Source organism: Loxodonta africana, chromosome 15, assembly GCF_030014295.1.
Source record: "Loxodonta africana isolate mLoxAfr1 chromosome 15, mLoxAfr1.hap2, whole genome shotgun sequence".
Classification (NCBI taxonomy): Eukaryota; Metazoa; Chordata; class Mammalia; order Proboscidea; family Elephantidae; genus Loxodonta; species Loxodonta africana.
In genome coordinates, this window is record NC_087356.1 from 73,082,336 (window position 1) to 73,108,707 (window position 26,372).

At 44.0% G+C, this 26,372-nt stretch overlaps 1 protein-coding gene across 5 annotated transcripts in view; it reads right to left on the reverse strand.

The window, feature by feature from the left end:
* The window catches only part of GRAMD1B (GRAM domain containing 1B), a 212,384-nt gene that overhangs the window by 168,386 nt on the left and 17,626 nt on the right, over positions 1-26,372 (reverse strand). For 4 of the 5 annotated variants that reach the window (XR_002787738.2, XM_064268926.1, XM_064268925.1 and 1 more), the window contains exon 2: positions 1,651-1,728. Coding sequence is in view for 4 of the 5 variants with exons in the window: in XM_064268926.1 (XP_064124996.1) it covers positions 1,651-1,728 (78 nt within the window). In the remaining variant the exon portion in view is untranslated. The remainder of the gene's footprint in view (positions 1-1,650; positions 1,729-26,372) is intronic. The other variant, XM_023558225.2, reaches the window with a different exon arrangement.

Consider the following 26,372-nt stretch of genomic DNA (forward strand, 5'->3'; position numbering starts at 1 on the left):
CTGCTTTTGTGAAAACAACCCAAGTGTTCATCAACTGATGAACCGATAAACAATGCGGTACACACACACAATGGGATATTATTCAGCCATAAAGATAAATGAATGTCTGATACATGCTATGACATGGATAAACCTTAAAAACATTATGCTCCTGGCTACCACCACTGACTGCTCTGACAGGGATCGCAACAGAGGGTCCTGGGCAGAGCTAGAGAAATATGTACAATAGAATTCTAACTCACAAAAATAAGTCCAGGCTTACTGGCCTGACAGGGACTGAAATCCCAAGAGTACGGCCTCTGGATACCCTTCTAACTCAGTAATAAAGTCACTCCCAAGGTTCGCCCTTCAACCAGAGATTAAACAGGCCCATAAAACAAAACCAGACTAAATGAGCACACCAGCCCTGGGGCAAGGATGAGAAGGCAGGAGGGGACAGGAAAGCGGGTAATAGGGAACCCAAGGTCAAGAAGGGAGACTGTTGACATGTCATGGGGGTTGATAACCAGTGTCATACAACAATACATGTACTGTTTAATGAGAAGCTAGTTTGTTCTGTAAACCTTCGTCTGAATTACAATAAATAAATAAAACATTATGCTGAGTGAAATAAGTTAGACACAAAAGGACAAACACTGTATGACCCCACTTACATGAAATATCTAGAACAGGCAAATGTACAGAAACAAAAGTAAATCGGTGGTTACCAGGGGCTGGGAGCAGAGGAAAAGGGGGAGGTATTGCTTAATGGGGACTGAGTTTCTGTTTGGGGTGATGAAAACCATTTCAAAATGGATAATGGTGATGGTTGCACAACCGGGCGAATGTAATTAGTGTCACTGAATTCTACCCTTGAAAATGGTTGAAATGGCAAATTTCATTATATACATTTTACCACAATTTTAAAAAAAACTTCTACTTTTTCATCCAGCTTGTTGATAAAAATGGTAAATAGAGAGAGACCAAAAGCAGAGCTCTGTGGTATACCAGTTGAGACTTCCTTTCAGTTAACATCAATACAGTCAACTTCCTTTGGGACAGAAGCTTAGCTTGCTACAACACATCTACTCTCCCCTAACTCTGAGTGGCATCTCAGAGGCACTACATGAAGCACGCCCCGGCTGCTCCTCATATCCTGAGTCCTCAACATGTCATCTCAACTCTTCAAACTAGCACTTAGGAGCCTCCATATTCTCACTGCACTCTATACGTCCAACCTCATTCACCATTAACCTCCAACACACAGCCAGACTGGTGTTCTCATGCCACATGTGCTTTGCCATGCCATGCCAGGCAAGCTTCCTCAGGCACAAAATACCCCTTCCCCCTCCTGATCCATACTGTTCCCAACCTTTCACGTGTGGCTTAGGTCCTAAGTCCACTATGCAGTGTTCCCAACACATCTGGTTTACCACATACTGACTCCTCCCCTTGCTGGACATCAAAAGTCTTTAGAATCAGTCCCTCTCATTTCTTGGGTGACCATTTTATCTTTCCACTCAGTCTTCAAGCCCAGAGGTCTGTCGCTCTCCTATTCCTCTTCAGTTTCCCACAGTTGTGGCATGTGGTGGAAACACAATCTTACCCAAACATTTCACCCCACCTCCTCTAGTCTCTGCTTCTATTCTCTCCCTCCCCATTTGATCTTACCTTTCTTCCCGCACTCGGGGACTCAGGAACCTGCTCGAATCATCATCGTGGCTGCTCTGCTGGCTACTCTGCTGGCTGCTGAGGAAAAGACACAAGACATTAACTGTTAACGATCAGCTTCTTTCTCAACCCTGGGGGAGGTCATGCAGACATCGAATGATCAAAGACATGGGATTACAACATTTTCAAGAGACAAGTTCCCCCAAGTAAGCTTATCACCAAGAGCGTACAGGCAGTCCCTGACTTATGACAGGGTTCTGTCCCAACAATTCCATCATAAGTTGGTTTTGCTGTAAGTCGAATACCTTGTGGGTTTTTTTTTTTTTTTTTAGTTTTCATTATTACTGCCTTTTATTATCAGTATCTTTATAAATCTGATCTTCATTTGTCTTTGGGGGTTGGCATGAGAATGATAACATCAGCAAATTACGCACCGCAACACCATGAATTACGTATTACTAATGATGGAAACCCTGGTGGCGTGGTAGTTAAGTGCTACAGCTGCTAACCAAAGGGTCGGCAGTTCGAATCCGCCAGGCACTCCCTGGAAACTCTACTGGGCAGTTCTACTCTGTCCTGTAGGGTTGCTATAAGTCAGAATCATCTCGACGGCACTGGGTTTGGTTTTGGTTTAATGATAAGATGTAAACGAAAAAAAGAAAAAACAGTCATAAATGCAGTTCTTTGCAACTAGAATATGTCGTAAATCTGGGACTACCTTACTGACAAAGGACAAGAGAGATGACACAAACCTATTGAAGCCCCTATCCCCCACATCTAAGGGCTGTCTATTGCTAGCAAGACAGGAGAAGAAGAGCCTGACCCATTACCCGTTCTTTCCTGGCTCTAACTCAACAAGCAAATGTCTCCTGTCTTCTCTGCACCTGGACCTCTGAATCTGTATGACAGGATAATAACTCCATTATTCCCCAACCTCATTCAATTCCAGAGACTCACAAGGAGCAGATGTGAGGGTGGGAAGCGGAAATCCCAGAAGACAAAAGATTTGATGGGGTCCCCTGGTCTGCTTCTCTGCTTCCTGGGGCGGGGCGGGGGGGAGGGGGGCGGTTGAGAAGCCTGAGGGGTTAAAGGAGAAATTGAGGGTGGAGTCCTTTCACTCCATGAAGCCCTTTACGGTTCACAGTCAGAGTTCTTTAAAATGCCCCACATTTTGGTAATGTGGAATTCAACTACCTTTCATCTTCACTCCTGGCTCACTAGAGAGAAAGAAAAGCTGTTCAGATCCCACATTGCACTAACTGATCTACTGCTGAGGATGAAATACTTCTGTTAACTACAAACTATTAACATCTCCAAGCATCTGGTAATCTGGATTGGGAGTCAGCAAACTATGGCCCAGGAGCCAAATCTGGAGCTGCCCGGTTTTTATACAGCCTGTGAGCTAAGAATGATTTTTGCATTTTTAAATGGCTGAAAACAAAATTAAAAAGACTACTTCGTGCCATGCAAACATTATACAAAATAAATTTCAGTGTCCGTAAATCATGCTTTATTGGAACACACCATGCCCGTTCATTTCCATATTTTCCATGACTGTTTTCGTGCTATTGTAGCAGAGTTGAATAGTTATGACAAAGACTGCATGGCCCACAAGGCCGAAAGTATTTACTACCTGACCCTTTACAAAAGAAGTCTGTTGACTCCTGCTGTACATACATACCCACTAAACCAAACCAACTGCCGTTGAGTCGATTCCGACTCAGCGACCCTATAGGACAGAGGACAGAGTAGAACTGCCTCATAGTTTCCAAGGAGCGCCTGGTGTATTTAAACTACCGACCTTTTGGTTAGCAGCTGTAGCACTTAACCACTATGCAACCAGGGTTTCCCTGCTTTACATAGACTCTATTAACCAAAATTTCCCGTTACCATATGAGGGAAAAGTTTGAGAACAGATAAGGATCATGTTTGAACAACGCGATGAACATAAGTTAATGTCACTGAATTAATGTCACATTAAAATACCAAATGTTTTGTTACATATATACATTTACCATAAAAAAAAATTTTTTTTTAAATCCCGTCACCATAAATATCACCATAACAAAGATTTCAGTATAACCAACATTGATTCCTTGTTCTGGTGAACTGTCCATCACAATAAGCTGTATTGATCTCTATAGAGTATATCCCTTAAACTAGAACCCCAGGAGACTGCAAACTCTTTGAACAATCTGTGGAGTAATTGCTTACTCCAGCGCCTGTACGTTCTCAACCAAAAAACGCACATGATTTTTGTGGTCATACTCATAACCATGGCCTTCTATTCTTCTAGCAAGAAGTGAACGATCTTAGAACTTAGAAGCGATTTACATCAAATTTTCAGACACACATACACATACATAACACACACACTGACACACACACACACACAAACATACACCCAGAACGGCACCATAAAAGCCTGCGGTTGCTGAGCAGAGCTAGGCGTGCACACAATCCCTTCCTCTTTACCATTCGCAAAGCCCGTTACTTCCACTTTGTCAGCTCTGACAGACTTGGCAATTAAAAACTTGCAGCAGTATCTTCCAATGGTTTTGGGATTTTTAGCACTAAGATGGACATGTTCTGTGCATCAAACATCCTCTTATATACAACATGGGCAACGCACAGATTATTGGGACTCAAATACCAAAGCACACACAGCTCCGGAGGGGAGCACCGAGAGATAAATCCAGTCTACACCACTGGCCGCACACATGAGGAGCAGAGGGATGGGGGTCTGAGAGCCAAATAATAGCTCCGAACCCAAACGACCACAGTCAGTGCCTCTTTTCCAAGGAAGAGGTCAAACTTGATGCCATTTGATCCAGGATGGGCTGGTCCTTCCTACTCACCGTACTCTCCCACTGGAATCAAACTGAAAGCTAAGCTAGTAAGAGATGTTCCCACAACTAAATGATCATCTACCATGGTTTCCAAAAAAAAATAATTCTGAGCTGCTATCAAGTTATCCCACTAGATGGCACTGTTGGCTTGAAACAAGAACCACAACAAAGCAAAGCAATCCATAGCTTCAGGAACAAAAACTAGGACCAACTTCTGACTCCTGGCCTTCCTATTGCTTAGAAAACAGTTCAGATGGTGGAGACGAAAGTTGATTATTGGTTCTAAATAATTAATAAATACCAACTTGCATTCATTCAACAAGTATTTATACAATGCTCTCTATGTGCACCCGTCTGTCAGTTCGTCCCGTCAGTGTGTCATACTGTGGTGACTTACGTGTTACTATGATGTTGGAAGCTATGACACCAGTATTTCAAATACCAGCAGGGTCACCCATGGTAGACAAGTTTCAGGAAAGCTTCCAGACCAACACAAGACTAAGACAAACCAGGAAGAAAGGTCTGATGATCTACTTCTGAAAAAGAGCCAACGAATCTTATGGATCCCAACAGAACACTGTCCGACTTGCTTGCTTTGGACACACCATCGGCAGGGGTCAATCACTAAAGGAGGACATTGGGTTTGGTGAAATGTTTGGCCAACAGGGTGAGGGAGACCCTCAGGGAGATGGATTGGCACAACAGCTGCCAACGATGGACCCAAACATGGTAGTGATCGTTGAGGATGCTGGAGGACCTGGCAACATTCATTCTGTTGTATATAAGGTTGTCATGAGTCAGAGTTGACTCGATGGCTGCTATCTACCTACCCACCTACCTATCCATCCATCCACCCACCCATCCACCCATCCACCCATCCATCCACCCACCCACCCATCCACCCACCCACCCACCCATCCATCCACCCACCCACCCATCCACCCACCCACCCACCCATCCATCCATCCATCCATCCAACATACCTACATACACATATGCCAACAAGAACCAGCAACAAGGCAATGGTTAAGAGCTTAGACTCTGGGGCATGCTGTCTGAGTTTGAATCCAAGCTCCCCCAATTACTACTTATATGACCCAGAGCAAGTTATTTAATGCCACTTTCCTTACCTACAAAATGACAGTTCTTATCCTGTAAGGCTGTTGTGAGAGTTAAAGAAGTAACGTGTACTTCTTCGCATGTAGAACAGTGCCCGGTGCATATTAAATGTTGTGTAAATGCTAGTGGCTGTCATTACTATGCGTGAGGTATGGCTCTGTGCGTTATGGAAAATAAAGACAGAAATCAGACCAGAAGCCTGTTGTCAAACTGTTCACAATCTGGAAAGGAAGATTTCAGGAGAAGTATCTACAGTTAAAAGTAAATAATGATAATTTTAGAAGCACATAATAAACGCTACAGGAACAGAATAGAGGAAGGCCACTTCTTTCTGGGGCTAGCACGAGAAGAATGTCTCTGCAACAAGGTTTTCGCACTGACACTTGAAATTCAGACAGACTGAGGATGGCAGAAATGAAAAGAAAAGGCATTCTAGTTCAGCTTCATTTAACAAACACTGATTGTGTACCAGGGTCAGTGCGATGAGGATATAAAGGTGATTGAGACATAGTCCCTCCCAGAAAGGAGCTCCCAGTCTAGGAGGCACCAGTATTCCCTGTACTGTGATGTGTCAACGCTAGAAAGACAGAGACGCAGACCCTCTGCTGGGGGTGTCTGAGGGAAGCCTTGAGAGAGCTGAAGCTGAGCAAGAACTGCAGATAAAACCACGGTGGCAACAGCCACAAGGGTGCAGGGGATCCTTCCTCCTTCAAGTGTCTGGGGCGCTGTCTGTGGGGCGGGTCTGCAGGGCAGGCTCCCGAGGTAGCCAGGTACGTGGAGTGGGAGTAAGTGTTGAGGGGCAGGCGAGGACCCTCAGCTCCACTCTCCACCCCTCCCATGGGGCCGGTTCTCTCTCCCATTTTATAAACTTGTTTCTACACAGTCTTAAATAAGGCAACCACTCCTCCTTCAAACCCAGGAAATAAATATTATTGAGAAGCATTTGCAGAGATTCAGATACTGCCTCACCCTGTCACACCAACCCTTTCAATTTTCCTCTCAGATAAGCCTTTTCGAGTGATAGAGGCCACGTTGACACCGGGCAGCTCACCCTTCTCCCTAAACCAATCTGCCAGTCTTCAGAGGCTGTGAAAAAGCAACGACCATACCAGGTGCTTACAGAGGGGTGTGGGATGCTGATGCCCACTCACCCCAGCGTCAGCAGGGCCTTGGTGGGGCAGGGCGTCCAGCCTGGATTATACAGTTTAGGGAAACTGGAAAGAACTAGAAGAAGCCCAACAGAGGGCACTAACAGATAAAAATGTCTGTTAAAAAGCCTAATAAACTCTAAACAAGGATTTGCAACAACTCAGCCTGGGCCCGGATGACTGACAGGTGGCTTAACCCTGAAAGGAAGGGAATTTGAGTCTTCCTTTTCCCTGAGACAGCTGGAGAAGGAATTAAAAAACAACAAACAAACCCGTGATGGCTGAATGATTCTTATTCATGGCACTCCCATGTGTTTCACAGTAGGACTATGCTCCATAAGGTTTTCACTGTGCTCTATAGGGTTTTCACTGTGCTCCATAGGGTTTTCACGGCTGTGACCCATCAGAAGCAGATCGCCAGGCCTTTCTTCTGAGGCACCTTTGGGTGGGTTCAAACAGCCTATCTTTTGGTGAACAGTCAAATGCTTAACCATTTGTACCACCCAGAGACTCCTAGGCCCCTGTAAGTAATTAAAAGCCCGTAAAACCAAACCCATAGCCATCAAGTCGATTCCGACTCACAGTGACCCTACAGGACAGAGTAGAACTGCCCCATAGGGTTTCCAAGGAGCACTTGCTGGATTCAAGCTGCCGACCCTTTGGTTAGCAGCCGTAGCTCTTAACCACTACGCCACCAGGATTTCCTGTAGGTAATTAAAAAAAAAAAAAAGGTAATTAGGATGACTTAAATCCCTCCTGAAGTAAATTGAAGCATCAGATAAAAATCACTGCATAAGTTAAATTTTGAAACACTAGAATGTATTCCTTAATAAGGGGGGAAGCACTTCTTTAAATACAGAAACACCCCTGAGGGAAACTGGCTGAAGCGAATCAAATCTGGAAATCTGATTTTATTTTCCACCAGCATGTTAGTACTTCGAGCTTATCCTAGAAGGTCACATTGACACATAGGGAAGGGCTGGGAAAACTCTCTTGTCATCTGAGACAACGCACACTCCAGAATGAAGAAATTCACTAGGCGGTGTGCAGGAAGCCCCAGGAAGCAGGCTGGGTAAATTCCTGGGATTCTACGGATCTCTGTTCCTCCCTCCCCCTACAGACACCTGCAGCAAGGACAGGCTAAACTCACAAGCAACCAGGAAGGCGTCCCTTTGCCCTCGGGAAAGCACAGCTTCACTGCTTGCTCTCGTAGTTGTCACGTACTGTCGATTTCGACTCACAGCGACCCCACGTGACAGAGTAGAACTGCCTCATAGGGTTTTCTAGGCTGTAATCTTTACCTTCGCCCGCACAACCTGAGTGGGTTCAAACTGCCAACCTTTTGGTTAGCAGCCAAGTGCTTAAACATTGTGCCACCAGGGCTCCTTGCTTTATTACTTGTTGTTGTTGTTAGGTGCCCTCAAGTCGGTTCCAACTCAGCGACCCCATGCACAGCAGAACAAAACACTGCCCAGTCCTGTGCCATCCTCACAATTATTGTTATGCTTGAGCCCACTGTTGCAGCCACTGTGTCAATGCATCTCGTCGAGGGTCTTCCTCTTTTTCACTGGCCCTCTCCTTCACTAAGCATGATGTCCTTCTCCAGGGACTGATCCATCCTGTCACGTCCAAAGTATGTGAGATGCAGTCTCGTCATCCCTGCTTCCAAAGGAGACTGAATTTGGCAGCTTCTCTGAGTGGGCGCTTCATGAATGCAAACAGCTCTTTCTCTTCCAGGCAGCTCTAAAGGGGCCATAGCCTCCGAAACCCAAAAGGGGTTTTGAGAGCTTCAGGTAGTTCCAAGCAGTCGTGCAGGTGTGAAAGCTGTAATTTAGCATTTCCAGAGCCTAATGGAAATTGTACGTTTACCCACACTAAGGGCGTTTTACTTTTGGCTGCAGTCAGAGCAATCTAGTGTGTTTACACCAATTATTCATGCTAATTGGAAGCTTCAAAAGGTTCCGAGTAGCAGTTACATATGTCTTTATTAGTAAAAAGGGGGAAATAAATTATTTTAGGTAGTGGGATGTAGGAGAACGAGCAGGGAGACAAACAAACCAGGGTTTGAATCCTGACTGTTTCTTATCGATCCTTATCCTCTTTTAGCCTCAACTTCCTCATCTAAAATATGGGAACAATTAAACACGACTTACAGGGTTGGTTTTCAGGTTTACGTTGTGGTAATCCAATCACACTATTTAGGCTCAGGCTTTGGAGTCAGGAAGATGGCAAGTTCTATACTAGGTAAATTACTCAACTTCTCTAAGGAGCCCTGCTGGCGCAGTTGTTAAGTGCTCGGCTGCTAATCAAAACGTCAGCACTTTGAATCTACCAGCGTCTCCTTGGAAATTCTATGGGGCAGTTCTACTCTGTCCTATAGGGTCGCTATGAGCTGGAATTGACTCAGTAGCAAGGGGTTTGATTTTGTTTATAAGTGTCCAAAAATCAAACCAGTTCCTGTCAGGTTGATTCTGAGTCATAGAGACCTCACGTGTGTCAGAGTAGCACTGTGTTCCACAAGGTTTTCAATGGCTGATTTTTCAGAAGTAGATCACCAGGCTTTTCTTCCAAGGTGCCTCTGGATGGACTCAAACTATCAACCTTTCATTAGTACCTGAGTACTTAACGTTTTGTTCTCCATGTGTCAAATTTAGGTAATAATGCCTGCCTTAAAGAAAGGACGCTACCTGGCCCCTGTTAGATGTACCATAAATGGTGGCTATCCATAGTACTTAATATTCACAGTGAATTTGTCAGATAAACATTTTCAGACATCAAATGCATGGGAGGAAGACGACAGAAAAGGCTCTTAGTGGTATAAACACTGGGAGCCACTGACTCGCTCTAACCCTTGAATGGATGTAGGGCCACTCATCACTGACACAGAGATGGCTGGGTTTTCATGCTGAATTATTTTCACCATTAAAATGACTCTGGAATTTACCATTTCATTTTAAGTAGAAAAGTGTAAGGGGGGGCGGCAACAAGAAGGCAAGGAGCAAAGAAGTAGGAAATAACGATGAATAAGTTCTGTTTTCCACCTGGTGAGTATGGGAAAGTCTAAAAATAGAAAATAAGCAAACAGGTGTGATTTGGGGCACTGCCAAGGACTCCTCACTGCTCACACAATGTGTCTGAATATTCTCAAACTATATTGAGAAGAGAGCATGCTCTGGGTGAAACTGGACCATCTGTCTACAAAGCAGGCACGGCTGTCTCCACTGCTGGCTCCCTCAGGGATGCACAGCACCGTGGGCAGCTGGTCAAAGCTTCGCGTGCTCACAATCCAGCTAATGAGCTTTCTAACTCATCACAATTCACCAAGCCTTTCTGTATTTAAGTCCTTTCACCTTCTAAACATGCCCACATCACCCTTACCCTCGTCTTTAAAAACTAAATAAATAAAAAAGAGCTCTCCCTCAACACCTTTATTTTTTCTTCCCTTCATAGCTATTTTATTGGAAGAATGCAGGACTTGGTAACTGTCAGGCACTTTGCTATGCAGATTCCTTGGCCCCTCCCTCGCTTGCCAAAGCAGAGTCTGAGTCTGCCCTGGAATGTGTATTTTTTACAAGCTTCCCAGTGATTCCCAGCATTGAGACCCACTGGTGGACTTTACACCCACTGCCTCCGCTTCCTCACCACTGACCCACTTGTTGCTATTGTTGTGTGCGGTCAATTCCAGCTCATAGCAACCCTACAGCGACCCTATGGGACAGAGCGAAACTGCCTCATAGGGTTTTCTAGGCTGTCATCCTTACAGGAGCAGACGGCCAGGTCTTTTCTCCTGTGGAGCCGCCTATGGGTTTGAACCACTGACCTTTCAGTTAGCAGCCAGAAAGCCCTATGGAGCAGTCCTACTCTGAAACAAATGGGGTCACCATGAGTCAGAATGGGCTCCACAGCAACTACTGTCCTTTTTGTTTTTGTTTTTGCTTTTACACACACCTAAGGCTGCCATTTTGATGGATGTGCTGATGACTTCCAAAGACAAAGACAGCAGAACAGAGGGCTGAGCTACCCAATACAATGGCTACTGGCCAAATACAATTAATTAAATTAAAAAACTCAGTTCCTTAGCACAATAGTCACACTTTAGAAGTTCAGTAGCCACATGTGGCTAGTAGTTTCTGTGCTGGACAGTGAAGGTAAGGAACATTTCCATCATCACATAAAGTTTTATTGACACAGAGGTTTCAAGATCAAACCCAGCATACGAGTTCTAGCTCTGTCGCTTGTTATGTGAGTAACTCAGAGCAGGTTATTTAACCTCCCACTACATTGTCAACCCCTCATCTGTTAAATGTAAATAATTTCATAGACTTGTGAGGATTAAATGAGATTATTAATATGATGCAAATTATCATCATGCTCAGTTGCTAACCGAAAGGTTAGAGATTCAAGTCTACCCAGAGACACCTCAGAAGAGAGGCCTGGATATCTACTTCTAGAAAATGAGCCACTGAAAACCCTATGGAGCACAGTTCTACTCTGACACACATAGGGTCGCCATGAGTGGGAGTCAACTCCATGGTACCTGATTTTTACAGGAAGGCTTGGCCAATAATAAGTACCCAATAAATATGAATAATAATTATTGTAAATTTTCAATGTTGCTAAGCTCTCTTGAATTTCCTACGAGAATCTCAAGCTCAGCATGTCCAATACTGAATTCATCATCTTTTTCTCCTCTCCTTAGACTATGCCAGTAAGGATTCATTCAAACTAAAAACGCACCCCCATGCACAATTTCACACCAACTTCTGCAGCTTCTACTTCCATTAAAAAAAACAAAAAATTGCTGTCGAGTCAATAATGACTCAGAGCAACTCTACAGGACAAACTAGAAGCGCTCCATAGGGTTTCCAAGGAGCAGCTGGCGGACTCAAACTGCCGACCTCTTGGTTAGCAGCCAATCTCTCAAATCCATCCCGTCCTCCATTCACCACTCCTATTGCTATTGCCTAGGATCAAGCCCTCATCACTTCTCACCATGATTACTTTAATAGGCTTCTCGCTGCTCTTCCTGTTGCCAGTCTGGCTCCACTCCAGTCTGTTTTTAAAAAAATTTTATTGTGCTTTAAGTGCAAGTTTACAAATCAAGTCAGTCTCTCACACAAAAACTTATACACACCTTGCTACATACTCCCACTTGCTCTCGTCCTGATGAGACAGCCCGCTCCCTTCCTCCAGCCTCTCTTTTCGTGTCCATTTCACCAGCTTCTAACCCCCTCTACCCTCTCATCTCCCCTCCAGGCAGGAGATGCCAACATAGTATCAAGTGTCCACCTGATCCCCTGATCCAAGAAGCTCACTCCTCGCCAGCATCCCTCTCCATCCCATTGTCCAGTCCAATTCCTGTCTGAAGAGTTGGCTTTGGGAATGGTTCCTGTCCTGGGCCAACAGAAGGTCTGGGGGCCATGACCACTGGGGTCCTTCCAGTCTCAGTCAGACCATTAAGTTTGGTCTCTTTACGAGAATTTGGGGTCTGCATCCCACTGCTCTCCTGCTCCCTCAGGGGTTCTCTGTTGTGTTCCTGTCAGGGCAGTCATCAGTTATAGCCAGGCACCATCTAGCTCTTCTGGTCTCAGGCTTATGTAGTCTCCGGTTCATGTGGCCCTTTCTGTCTCTTGGGCTCGTAATTACCTTGTGTCCTTGGTGTTCTTCATTCTCCTTTGATCCAGGTGGATTGAGACCAATTGATGCATCTTAGATGGCCGCTTGCTAGCATTTAAGACCCCAGACACCACACTTCAAAGTGGGATGCAAAATGTTTTCTTAATAGATTTTATTTTGCCAATTGACTTAGATGTCCCCTGAAACCATGGTCCCCAAAACCCCACCCCTGCTACACTGGCCTTCCAAGCATTCAGTTTATTCAGGAAACTTCTTTGCTTTTGGTTTAGTCCAGTTGTGCTGATCTCACCTGTATTGTGTGTTGTCTTTCCCATCACGTAAAGTAGTTCTTATCTACTAATTAGTGAATACCCCTCTCCCACCCCCCCTCCCTTCCCCCTCTCGTAACCATCAAAAAATATTTTCTTCTCTGTTTAAACTATTTCTTGAGTTCTTATAATAGTGGTCTTATACAATATTTGTCCTTTGGCAACTGACTAATTTCACTCAGCATAATGCCTTCCAGGTTCCTCCATGTTATGAAATGTTTCACAGATTCACCACTGTTCTTTATCGATGCATAGTATTCCATTGTGTGAATACACCATAATTTATCCATTCATCCATTGATGGGCACCTTGTTTGCTTCCATCTTTTTGCTATTGTAAACAGTGCACAATGAACATGGGAGAGCATATATTTGTTCATGTAAAGGCTTTTATTTCTCTAGGATATATTCCAAGGCCCACTCCAATCTATCTTGTACACTGACACAGTGATCTTCCTGCAATGCAGATCTGATCACGTCTCTCCCTTGCTTAAAACCCTTCAGAATCTTCCAGAACAAAATGCAAACTCCTTGGCTTAGCAATGAACGCCTTCCCTATCTGGCTGCTGTCTTCCAGCTTCCTTATCTCTCACCTCCACTCTGGATCATTCTCCACTCCAACTTTTCTCTGCCTTTGAATACACTATTCTCTGAGCCTGACAGGGCCTTTTCTCTACTCCCTTCTTTGTTTCACTAGTTCCCACTGGGAAGGAAGTATGGCATAGGGATAAAGCCTGAGGGCTCTAACTTCCCACTGCCTGCTTTCAAATCTTGGCTCTATTACTTACCCTACTCAATTTCTACCTTTACAAAATGATGATAGTATCATCTCCTTCATAGGGATGTTATCACAATTAAATAAACTGTTGTTGTTAGTTGCCATTCAGTTGCCTCTAACTTATGATACCCACATGTACAACAGACCAAAAAGTTGTCTGGTCCTGAGCCATCGTCACGACTATTGGTATGCGGAAATCCATGCCACAACAATGGACTCAAGAATTAAATAAGATTAAAAAAAAAAAATTTTTTTTTTCTGCCCATAAAATACTTAGAAAGGTATCGGGTATTGAGTAAATAATAAATATTAGCTATTATTATTCTTCATAAATATCACCTTCTCAAGGAAGCCTTCCTTGATGGCCACTACCCACACTGTGGTCCCATATCACCCTGTACTAGCCTTTATCACAACAATTATCATACTCCTCCAGATACAGAATCAATAATTCACTTTCCTATCCTTTCTACCAGCCGTATGTAAGTTATCCGAGGGCAGGTGTCTTATTTCATTTGCCATTTCTTTCCATTCCCAGTGCCCAGGGCCAAACCTAACACATACTGGGTGCACTATAGATGTTTGCTAAATGAATGCACAAATATCTAGCCTTGACCTCTTTTCCTTATTTATAATCCCAAGTCTCTACTTCCAATGACTACTCCCTGGCCAGTCCAGAAAGACAGGTTGCTGAGTACTCTCAAATCAGCACAGATTACACTTTCTCTCCCTGTTCATCAACAAGTATTTTCTGAACACCTGCACTGAAAGTAGTTTGCTAGGCTCTACCAGATGTGTAAGGCACGATCTGTGACCTCACGGAGTTCACCGTTCAGTATGAGTGCCTGATGTGCATTCATTTATCCATGCCTTAGGTGCTATGCTAGGCTCTGGGGATACCAACTTGAACAAGACATATGTGGACCTTCCAATTAAATAAGCCACTATAAGAAAACCCACTAGTACCCTCCTAATGTCAGTTCTCCCCTTCCCCACCCCAGTGCCAAAGGTCTGGTCCAACTCTCAGTTATCCAGCATAAGAAGTGGCACCTCAAGATGGCCAGTACCTCCATGGGAGGCATGGCTGGGGGGAGGGCAGGAAAGCACATGAATCTCCAATTAGACGTTGTGGGTAAATGGACTAGTAGCAGGCCTTCTAACTAGTTTGTTCCAGCTTGAAGCCCTGCTGCAAATTTGCATTTCCACCCCAGATATACTGAATCATAATCTACAGTTTAACAAGACCCCCAGGTGATGTGAATGTATAATAAATGCTGAGAACCATGGCTATACTAGTGGTGCTCAGAATTGGTCCCTAATCAGCCGCATTAGCACCATAGTAGGAAAGCATCTTGAAGTCCAAGGCTACACTACAGCTTTTTTTTCCCACCCCCCTTAATTATCTAGAGTTTCACACTTTCATGCAACCCTTGGTTCTCACTGACACAGATAATCAAGCTCTGGTTGAAAAAAATTCTGCTCTCTAATGCCCTGTTTCTGAGATGCTTTTTTTACAAAGGGCAAAAGGTCCCTCATACAATTAAAAGAATTATACTTGCCCCATTAGATTCCTCCGATGGATTCTGGGGAAAGTGGGCAAGGAGAATGTGTATAAGCTTAAACTCTCTTCAACTGTTTGCTCTTCTACTTTCTCACATCCTAGTATTTACCTTCCTAGCTTGCCCTGCAGAAAGTTCCACTTAAGCCTTATGCTCTGTTCACACTGTGTTCCCCAAATACACCACGCACTTGCATTTCTCCCAGCCTTGTTCATGTTGTCCCTCTGCTTTAAATGTCTCCTCTACATTCCCACAGACCAATAAGTGTGTCTTCCACCCTAGCCAACAGAAGCCTGGCCATCTCTTCCCTTTGCTGTGTTCAGGGATTAATTCACTGTCTTTTTCGCCCACTGCCTGACTCCAGAGTCTGCTCTCTTTGAGCCACAACACCTTGAAATAATAAGTAGCAATAGTCTGCCCTGACCAGTCAAAGGGTGCTGATGTAAGATGGGACAGTTTGCCAGATGATGACGCCTGCCACTGAGGTGAGGTGAAGCCATAGGTGAAACCACAGAAGTAAACAAGTTTTTGATCATACCTGGAAAACAAAACAGAAATACAGCCTTTGCCTAAGAGCAGAACTGTCTCAACGACCAGTGGCTGAAAAAGTTATAGACGAGCCAGATAAGACAGAAAAATGTGCCAGGAGAGAAGACAGGACTTCTGAGAGCTAGAACCAGAGCCAAAGAGACTTCTAGGAGGCCAGTGAAGGGCTGGCCTGCAGCCTGAGGGGGAGTCTTTGGGGAATCGGAGAGGCCAGAGTCATCCTCTTATGGAGGAGGGCAGGACCCACAAAGCTAGGCCAGCTGCGGAGCAGAAATGCTGGTGATCTGAAGGGCTCTTCACAGAGTTAAGTTTAGGAAAGAGTCCTAGTGTCCGTGCCAACTTGATTCTACCGCTAGCTGCAGTTGGAGTAGCTTGATTTAGGAGCCAGCCTGGGGTATCAACTAGAGAACTCCTATGAGAAAGTTTTAGAAGAAGCCTAAGGAAATGTGGCACTGGTCCATTTTCATCTGACTGAAGATCAAACTCAAGAGGAAACGTGTTTTCAAGATTTTTGATGACTATAATTTTGTCTGTTTCCTTCTAGTCAATAGGAGTCAAAGCCCACTGAAAGTGTGAGTCCTGAAAGGTCACAAGAGAGAAGATGCAGAAAGCATTATGCTCTACCCCCAGAGGGCCAAGGACAGAGGCACCCAAGGAGAGGAGAAGCTGACACATCCGGAAAGAGGACACATTCTTGGATCCTCAAGGACAAAGGATGCAGATGGGTGGGGAGCTAACACAGATAGTTACCAGGGCTTCAAACTGGTTTAGTCATGGCAGAAGAAGCAAAACCAGAGCAAACCTGAATTTTAAAAATTTGGGTGATATGGAACAAGAAAAATTAGGTCAAAGCCCTGGAATGGGAGACTTGGAAGAGGCATAGTGAGCCCTTTCAGGAGCCTGATGCATGAGACTGGATTATTGCCAGGACTGAGGAGAGCAACACACATTCAAAGTGGCAAGGTCAGCTGCCATCCTTGAGCAGAACACTGTTGTTTCCAACTCTGCACAAACTCCCACGGGCAAGAGATTTGGTTGCTATGCAACGCATACGCTGCCCTTGTTTTTCTAAGAGGTAGACTAAGTTTCTAGCAGGGCTTCAACCTGTAATTTTTCCCTTTCCCGTTATGGTTCCAGTTTACTCAAATTTTCAAAATTTGGGTCTGTTCCAGTTTCACTTTCTTGTCCTTGACTGAATGAGGAAGAACCGGTTCAAGACCTTGGCATTTATGCAGAAGCCCTTGATTACAGACAAATATCTCCAGGGACCATCAAAGTCAAGGACAGGCTGCAGGCAGTGCTGTTTTCCAGAAAGTCCTTGCGATTTCCCTGCCTCACCTCCCTTGCCCCATTCCCAGCCCCACCCCCATCCAACTTCATTTGCCCTTAGCCCCAGGAAAAACTGGTTTATGGTGAAACTGTTATCTTATTTCTTTTTCCCAATTGGAAAAAATAAAAACACTCCTGACCAAGAACATTGTCATTTACCAACTTACAGAGAGCCCTTAGGGGTCTGGGGAGAAATAGCAGCAGGGATTGGATTTAAAGTCAGGATATCTGGTTGTAATAATAGCCTGACCTGTTTCTACAACTCCACTTTCCACACAGGTCTAAACCCCATATATCTTCTCTCCCAAGGCCCGTGGCAACTTTGTGATAAGGTATATACCATTCACGGTCACTTTTTATTAGCATGAGGGCAACAAGCCAAAAAAAAGCTAGTTGCCGTTGAGCCAATTCCAACTCATGGCAACACCATATGTTTTGTAGTAGAACTGTATTCCATTGAGCTTTGATGGCTGTGGGCTTTCAGAAGTAAAAAGCAAATAGCCAGGCTGAGGCACCTCTAGGTAAGTTTGAACCACCAACCTTTTGGCTTGTAGTCCAGTGCTTAACCTTTTGCATCACCCAGGGACTCCTATGAAGGTAACAGGACTGAATAACTCAGAATACTGAACAAAAGAAAACAGAAATTGAATAATCCACGAATCATTTATTTTTGGTTTGAGGATGTTAATGAAACACACGCACACATATCAACATACACGTACACACATCCCCAATCACTCCTACCCTACATCCCTATATCCAATTAGCCCAAATCAAGTTCAGCTCTAACATCAACATTTTGGGACTCACCCAGACAGACAATGGCATCAGAAAAGATTCTGATGATTCACAAAGTAGGTAACTCATTCACTCAAAGTTTATTCAAAGAATGCTTATTGAATGGCAGCCCGTACAGACAGAAAAGATGAGAAAGCAAGCTTTGGGTGGGCCAGGTGCTATGCTAGAAGCTGGGGGACATGAAGTAGCCTAAGTCCTAGCCCTGCCCTCAAGAATCTTAATGGATGTGTAGGAACAGAACTTAAAGTCCACAGATAATTACTCAAGGGTTCACACTACCGAGGGAGGGGAAACTAGCATGTACTGGGTGCCTGAACCAAATCAAAACCATTGCCATTGAGTTGACTCTGACTCATGTCAACCCCGTGTGTTACCAAGTAGAACTCCTCCACAGAGTTTCCCTGGCTGTAAACTTTACCAAAGTAGATCACCAGGCCTTTCTTCTGTGGCTCCACTGGGTGAATTCGAACAGCCAACCTTTAGGTTAGTAGCCAAGCACAAACCACTTGTGCCACCCAGGGACCTCACTGAGTGCCTACTATATGCATATTTCATATACTATCTCATTTTAAAGTCAGCATTCGAGGGAAATAATGTACTTCTTTTTTTTTATTCAAACTCCATTCTGTTCTTCTCGAATTTTTATATCCAGAATACAAGTATCCCATTTTCTGTAATCAAATACCCCAATCTGCTCCAACTCTTGAGAACAGATCATTATAAGTACAAGCCATCTGCGATGTGGATGACTGTCTGACCTCATCAGCCTCCCTTACAACAACTTCCTATGATGCTTTTCCAAACTCCTGGCTAGGTAGGCAAATGGACTGGTGATGCTCAAAGCCCCAGATGCATTGTCTGGATGCCCTGTGTTCACTCTGGGGGCTCAGAGCACTAACGTGATTATTTCCACGCATCACTGGTCAAGGAAATCTGACTCAGAGTTGGGGGAAAATTACAGGAGCTCAAAGGGCTGGTCCCAGAAGAACAAGCACCTCCACTTCAATCATCATTGCTCAATAGGAACTGCTCACCTGCAGAGTTGGAATGTACAAGTATCCCACTCTGCAAGTCCTTACCATTCAAAACGCTTGCCTTCTGTTTCCTGCTTGTTATTCACATTTCACTAGTAACTGGGGACAGGAGGAGGAGGAGGAAACCCTGGTGTTTTGCTGTTTCCTTATCTAGATACTAGTCATCCTATAGATTAATAAAAAAATCTATTTAATTCAAACTCTTCTTTATGTCCATTTCCTTCTCCATGGCAATTTCAGTGGGAAGCTAATGAATGAAATTGGGGATGGGCAGGCTCCATTCCTGAGTTCAGCTGAGAGGGAGGGAGTCTCACTTTGATTAAATAAGTTGCCCCAAGCCGCCCCAAGAGGGCAAATCCAAAACCCAAACCAGACCCAGTGTCATTCATTCAATTCCGACTCACATTGACCCTACTGGACACAGTAGAACTACCCCATAGGGTTTCCAAGAAACGGCTAATGGATTCGAACCACCAACCTCTTGGTTAGCAGCCTAATCCTTAACAACTGTGCCTCACGCTATTTTTGGTTTCATCTTTCTTCTTCTGTTCTTAAAGGTCCCAACTTTTTCTCCTTCCTTTCGTTACTCCACTTCTCAAACTGGTGATCAACACCAGCTGCATCTATTTCCTCTCTCGTCTCTTCTTCACCCCCTGCAATCAAGCTTCCATCTTTACTGCTTGACACAAGCTGCTCTCTATCAAAGGTCACCAATGACTGCCCAGTGGCCTTTTTCTCCTATACCAACTCTTTCTGACATTTCTTCAGCATTTGAAATGACTCCTCTTTCTGAGAGAAAATAAAAAGAAGTATTCCACCCTTGACTTAATTTCAAAATAGTACTTAGTGAAATTACATCTCTCATTCAACAAGCCTTTATGGAGCACCTACTGTGTGCCAGGCTCTATTTGCAGGAACACAAGGACTTAAAAAGAGAGAGTCAGATACATTGAGTTTGCTGTCTAGGGAAGAAAGAGACTTTGAATTGAAAATGAGATTACACTGAGGTAACTGCTTCAAGGAGGGTACAAAGGACAGTACCCACACAAAAGAAAGAACAGCTGCGTTACAAGTGAAAAATAGGGCTTCACAGAGGAAGAGGCATTTGAACTGAGATATAAATAGTGAGTAAAATTTTACTAAGTCCCTGGATGGCACAAATGGTTAAGTGTTCAACTACTACCCAAAGGTTGGCAGTTTAAACTCACTAAGAGGGTGCCTCAGAAGAAAGGCCTGGCAATTCAGTTCCAAAAGGTCACAGCCTTGAACACTGTATGGAGCAGTTCTACTTTGCACATATGGGGTCACCATGAGTCAGAATCAATAACACCGCCAACAACCACCACCACCATTTTCCTAGGCAAACATTTCAAACAGAAGGACCAGCTCATGCCAGGGCACAGAAATAAGAAAAGCAGTGCACAGTCATCAAGGATCACATGCTCCATATTGCTGGAGATGAAGGCTGAGGTGGGAATGGCAAGAGATGAATGCAGACCCAGGAATGACATCAGATTTCATCCTGTAGGTGAGGAAGAGGCACTGAAGGGTTTTGAAGAGGGAAGTGATTTGTTTATTAGAAGAAATTACCAGGGTAACAGAGCAGAGATGATAATGACATAGGCTAAGTATGAGGATGGAGAGAACCAATGAGGAGGTGCCTGAAAGGTTGGTGGCTCAAATTCACCCAGGCCAGGTGATCTGCTTCCGTAAAAACCGCTCCAAGAAAACCCTGGGGAGCAGTTGCACTCTATAACACATGGGGTCGCCATGAGTTGGAATAGACTCGATGAAGTGTTTGTTTTTTTTTGGTGTTGACGGCAGGTATTGGCAGGAGAGGGAGAAATCAAGGGTGCCTCGCTTCATCTGTTTACCAGTGGGTATCGCCACGACTTTAGCACAGAGAACAGCTGCCAATAGTTGCCGCTGATCAGCTAACTAATACCACTTTCATCAATTAATGGTAAGATAAGTCTAGCAAATCTCCAGTGAGCCTTGTACCTTGGAGAGAGGGCAGGGTGGTGACTAAAGTGTGTTATGAAGAAAAAAGCCCTGGATGTGATTTCAGGAAACTCTACCTGGGTTCTTTATAGTATACAGATACATTCATCTTGGAGCCATGCATCAAGTAACACTCATCTATTCCAAATAAAAACAGATGGGAAAAAGAGCCTGAGCACAGAGGAGCATTAGCATAAAGGAGCCAAGCACTGGAGCTGGGGTCAGGAGTCTGGGTATGGCTCTCGCTCTGACCCCAAATCTGCAGAACACAGAGCAAGTCTATCACCATTCTGAACCTCAATTTGCTCATGTGTAAAACAGAGTGTGCTAGATGATCACAAAGGGACCTCCCTTCTAGCCTTAAAAGTTTGATGAAGTTTTCCAGGAAACTAAGTTTGAAGGCAAAGTACAAGACACACAGATTGGCAGAGAAGGGAACTGCGGGCTATCCCAAGATGTGTGAACTGAACCAGGAGAAGGAGATGGTCCTGGGTAGACAGTGTCGGGAGGAAGATGGCCACCTGAGAACAGATGTGGCTTAGAGACCAGGAAAGGCAACAAGAAAGGCAACAACAGGCACAGAGATGCTGAACTGTGGCTTCCTGGCTTACTTCCTGCATAGCTCGTTTTGACCCCTGCTGCCTTTTATTGCTCTGTCTCCAGTTTATCATTTCATAATGGTCTATAATTCTATTTATAAATCATGGACCAACCATTACAGCAGTATCTTAGTTACCTAGTGCTGCTATAGCAGAAATACCACAAGTGGATGGCTTCAAGGAACAGAACTTTATTCTCTCACAGTGTAGGAAGCTAGAAGTCTGAATTCAGGGTGTCAGCTCCAAGGAAAGGCTTTCTCTCCATCAGCTCTGGAGGAAGGTCCTTGTCATCAGTCTTCCCCTGGAGTAGGAGCTTCTCCACACAGGAGCCCTGAGGTCAAAGGACATGCTCTGCTCCTGACACTGCTTTCTTGGTGGTATGAGGTCCCCATGTCTCTCTGCTCACTTCTCTCTTTTATATCTCAAAAGAGATTGGTTTAAGATACAATCTAATCTTGTAGATTGAGTCCTGACTCATTAGCATAACTGTCACTTATCCCACCACATTAACATCACAGAAGTAGGATTTATAACACATAGGAAAATCCTATCAGGTGACAAATGGTGGACAATCACACAATACTGGGAATCATGGCCTAACCAAATTGACACACACTTTGGGTAGACACAATTTTATCTATAACAAGCAGGAAGGGGCCTAAAAGGTGATCCAGTCTAATCCATTCCCTTTCAAACCAAGAAGCCAAAGGCTAAAGAAGTTTAAAAAAAAAACCAAACCAAACCCATTGCCATAGAGTCAATTCCAACTCATAGAGAACCTATAGGACAGAGGAGAATTGCCCCATAGGGTTTCCAAGAAGCAGCTTGTGGATTTGAACTGCTGACCTTTTGGTTAGCAACTGAGCTCTTAACCACTGTGCCACCAGGGCTCCAAAGAAGTTAAGGGAGATTATAAAATTATGGAGGTATTTAATAGCACTTGGAAGAATAAAGCTCAAGTTGGCATACTCTCGGAGCAGAGCTGCCCTCTTGGTTTGAAAATATAAACTCCCAAAGGGTAGACAAGGTCTCTTAAATTTTTCTTAGCCCTTTGGTGTTATTGCTCATGATGAGGGTCACTGGGAAAAGTTGTTCATTCCACAAAACAGACATGACGCGTCCTGTTACGGAGTGTTTCCCAAGTACCAGGCTGCGTTCTAAGCTCTGAGGGCCTAGCAATGAACAGTGCAGGCAAGGCCCCTGATCTTAAGAATCTTAAATTCTTGCAGCTTAGCGGTAGGGATTCAGAGGTGGGAGCGCATTCATAAACAAAGGGACCAGTCAAAGAATAAGATGATTTCAAAAGCTGAAACTGCTATGAAGACAATAATACAGGGGGGAGGGGGGCGGGGTAAGGAAGAGAATTCCAAAAAAAGCTAAGTAATATGTTTAGGTCACAGGGATGGAGAGCCTGGACTTGAATCCATGCAGCTCACCCCACAGTCCATCACCCTACCAACTCCTCTATCTTGCTATACTGAGTGATGAGAATAGCAGCTTCCATCAGAAAGGACTGACTGAATGTGAATGCATAGAATCAGAAAGGTCCCCGGTACATTTTCAACTTGGAAGGGAATTCGAAAGAAGATTCTAGCAAAATCTTCTTTGATTTTAGTTCACCCTAATGAACCTTTAGCTAGTCATAAGGGAAACAGAGATTAATAGTTTAATTCAATAGTTTTTTCCTCTCATTCTATATCTGCATCTGTTCGGACAGAAATGGACTTAAACGTTAATTTTCTTACATTCCTAAATATTAAACATGGCTCTTACACTGCTTACGCACAGTAGATATTTTAAAAATACTCATTGTTGGTGTGATGGGGATAAAACAGCATGATACCAATAAGGCTATAAGACTAAATGCTCATAAAGCCATGTAGGTATAACAAGTTAAAGCATCTCTCAAAAAACAAGAATTCCATGTACCAATCCCACAAAAGATGAAATAAGTATTGCAGAAGGTACAAAACCAGCCCTCATCTCACAAACACCTGTCTTAAAGACTGTATCTCTTTAAGACTGTCTTTAAATCTTACCTTGGCTCTTTTCTATAAATTTTTCTCATTTTCTGAAAAGTTCTCGCTCTGCATCTTCTGCCTGGCACCAAGATCATCTTCTCTCCTAATTACACCTCATGTCAAAGACTGATACTAATTTCCAACTCAGAAGACAGCCCTGCCCTCCATTCATTTAGCGTCCTCCCAGAGACTTATGGCAGTATTGATGAAGCTGATACTAAAAGATTCATAAAGCTGTGTCACGGGAAATTCAACACCAGGCAAGATATGTACAACACCCCACAGCTGTTTAGGTGGTCCCCATCCCCTACCATGAGAAAGGTGGGATCAGGTTCCAGAAATACTGGGGAACACAAAGAGACAATACAAGCTGCCCTAGCTGATCACACACAGCCCTAACCACCCTCTGGACCACGCTCTTATTCCACTTCTGCCAACCCCAGATGACTCAGCAAAGGTATCAGCAATGATGGCCAACCGCAAGCCTGTCCTTGGCTCAGATCAGATCAGCTTGGCTCGAAATGACGCCAACATGAAAACACCTTATCTTAGTCATCTAGTGCTGCTATAACAGAAATACCACAAGTGGGTGGTTTTAACAAAGAGAGATTTATTTCCTCACAGTAAAGTAGGCTAAAAGTCCAAATTCAGGGTGTCAGCTCAAGGGGAAGGCTTACTCTGTCAGCTCCGGAGGAAGGATCTTGTCATCAATCTTGCCCTGGACCAGCAGCTGCTCCGAGTAGGAACCTCAGGTCCAAAGGACGGGCTCTGCTCCCAGTGCCACTTTCTTGGTATGAGGTCCCCAACTCTCTGCTCACTTCCCTTTCCTTTTCTCTCTTGTGAGATGAAAGGTGGTTCATGCCACATCCCTCTTTACAATGGATCAGGGATGTGACCTTAGAAAGGGTGTTACAAACCCACCCTAATTCTCTTTAACATAATCTAATCTTGCCTCATTAACCACAGGCAGAGATTAGAATTTATAACACACAGGTAAACTACAATCACAAAACAGGACAACCACACAATATTGGGAATCATGGCCTAATCGAGTTGACACATATTCTGAGGGGACACGATTCAATCCAGGATACACTTCCTCCCTTAAATTTAAAAGGGAGGAGGATAAAAAGAAATACCAAAAATAATGAGCTCCTACTATGCATCAGGCAGTTGAGAGGTGCCTTATTTTTATTATTCCATTTCATTCTCAAACCAGCCTATAAGATAGGTATTACCATGATTTCCTGTTTACACAGGAGGAAACTGATGATGCAAAGCCACCCAGAGAAAGAAAACTTGTTCCAGACTGGATCTCAATTCCACGGAAACAGGCCGGAAATCCCTTCTGGAATAAGTCACACTCAGCCACTGGGAAGCCATCTACAGTGACCTCGCTGCAGGTTAGGTCATAAGCAGTGTCTGCCTGGGCCATTATCAACAACATTTTGCAAAAGATAAACACCTTAGAAGTAAGAAGTAGAAACATACTTTATTTCTCAACTGTCCCCAATCACTCCCAAATACACAATCGGTAGCCACATGTGACTCTAGATGCCCCACTGCTCAGCCCCAGTTGGGTTCACCTTGTCCTCACCTATAATAATAGGGCAGGCAAAGTCTCTACATCTCCCTGAGGTCAAAATGTGAACCCAATTGCTCACATCAAGACAAGTAGCCATATCCAACAGGTAAATTAAAGTTTCTTGCCAATAAAAGTTTGAGGCACTATCCCATGACCCAAAAGCACCTAGCCTGCCCCTAGAAGATATCCAGGTTTAAAAAGAATATATATATATATATACACATTATATAAAAACATAAGAAAAGAAAGCCCAAAGAACTAATGGACCACAACTACCAAAACCTCTGCAAGACTGAGCCAAGAACAACTAGATGGTGCCCGGGTACCACCACCGACTGCTCTGAGAGGGATCATGATAAAGGGCCCTGGACAGAGTGGGAGAAAAATTAGAACAAAATTCAAATTCACAAAAAAAGACCAGGCTTGCTAGTCTGACAGAGACTGGAGAAATGCTAAGAGTATGGACGCCCTTTTAACTCAGTACTGACTGAAGTCACTCCTGAGGTTCACCCTTCAGCCAAAGATTGGTGGCGCAGTGGTTAAGTGCCATGGCTGCTAACTAAAAAGTCTGCAGTTCGAATCCAACAGGCACTCCTTGGAATCTCCATGGGGCAATTCTACTCTGTCCTATAGGGTCACCATGAGTCAGAATCGACTCGATGGCAGTGGGTTTGGCTTTTTTTTTTTTTGTCTACAGGGCAAACAGTAATACAAGTGAGGAATGTGCTTTATAACTCGATCATGTATACGAGACTAAATGGGCACATCAGCCCAAAAGCAAAGACAAGAAGACAGAAGGGACAGAAAAACCGGATGAATGGAAACAGGGAACCCAGGGTGAGAAGGGGAGAGTGTTGATATATTGAGCAGTTGGCAATCAATGTCTCAAAACAACTTGTGTATTTACTGTTTAATGAGAAACTGATTTGCTCTGTAAACTTTTACCTATAGCACAAGGGGGGAAAAAAAAAAGTATAAGGAGCCCTGGCAGTACAGTGGTTAAGCACTGCTAACCAAAAGGTCAACGGTTCAAACCCACCAGCGGCAGGACGAAAGTGAGGCAGTCTGCTTCCATAAAGATTACAGCCTTGGAAACCCCATGGGACAGTTCTACTCTGTCCTCTAGGGTCACTGTAGTCACAATCGACTTGACAGCAACGGGTATATAAAAGTATATATCATAAAAACCAAAAAAACCAAACCCATTGCCATAGAGTTGATTTCGACTCGTAACAACTCTACAGAACAGAGTAGAATTGCCCCATAGAGTTTCCACAATGCGCCTGGTGGATTCAAACTGCCAACCTTTTGGTTAGCAGCTGTAGCTCTTAACCACTATGCCACCAGTGTTTCCATGTATTGCATATATACATACATATGTGTATACATATAAATATTTATATATATATATA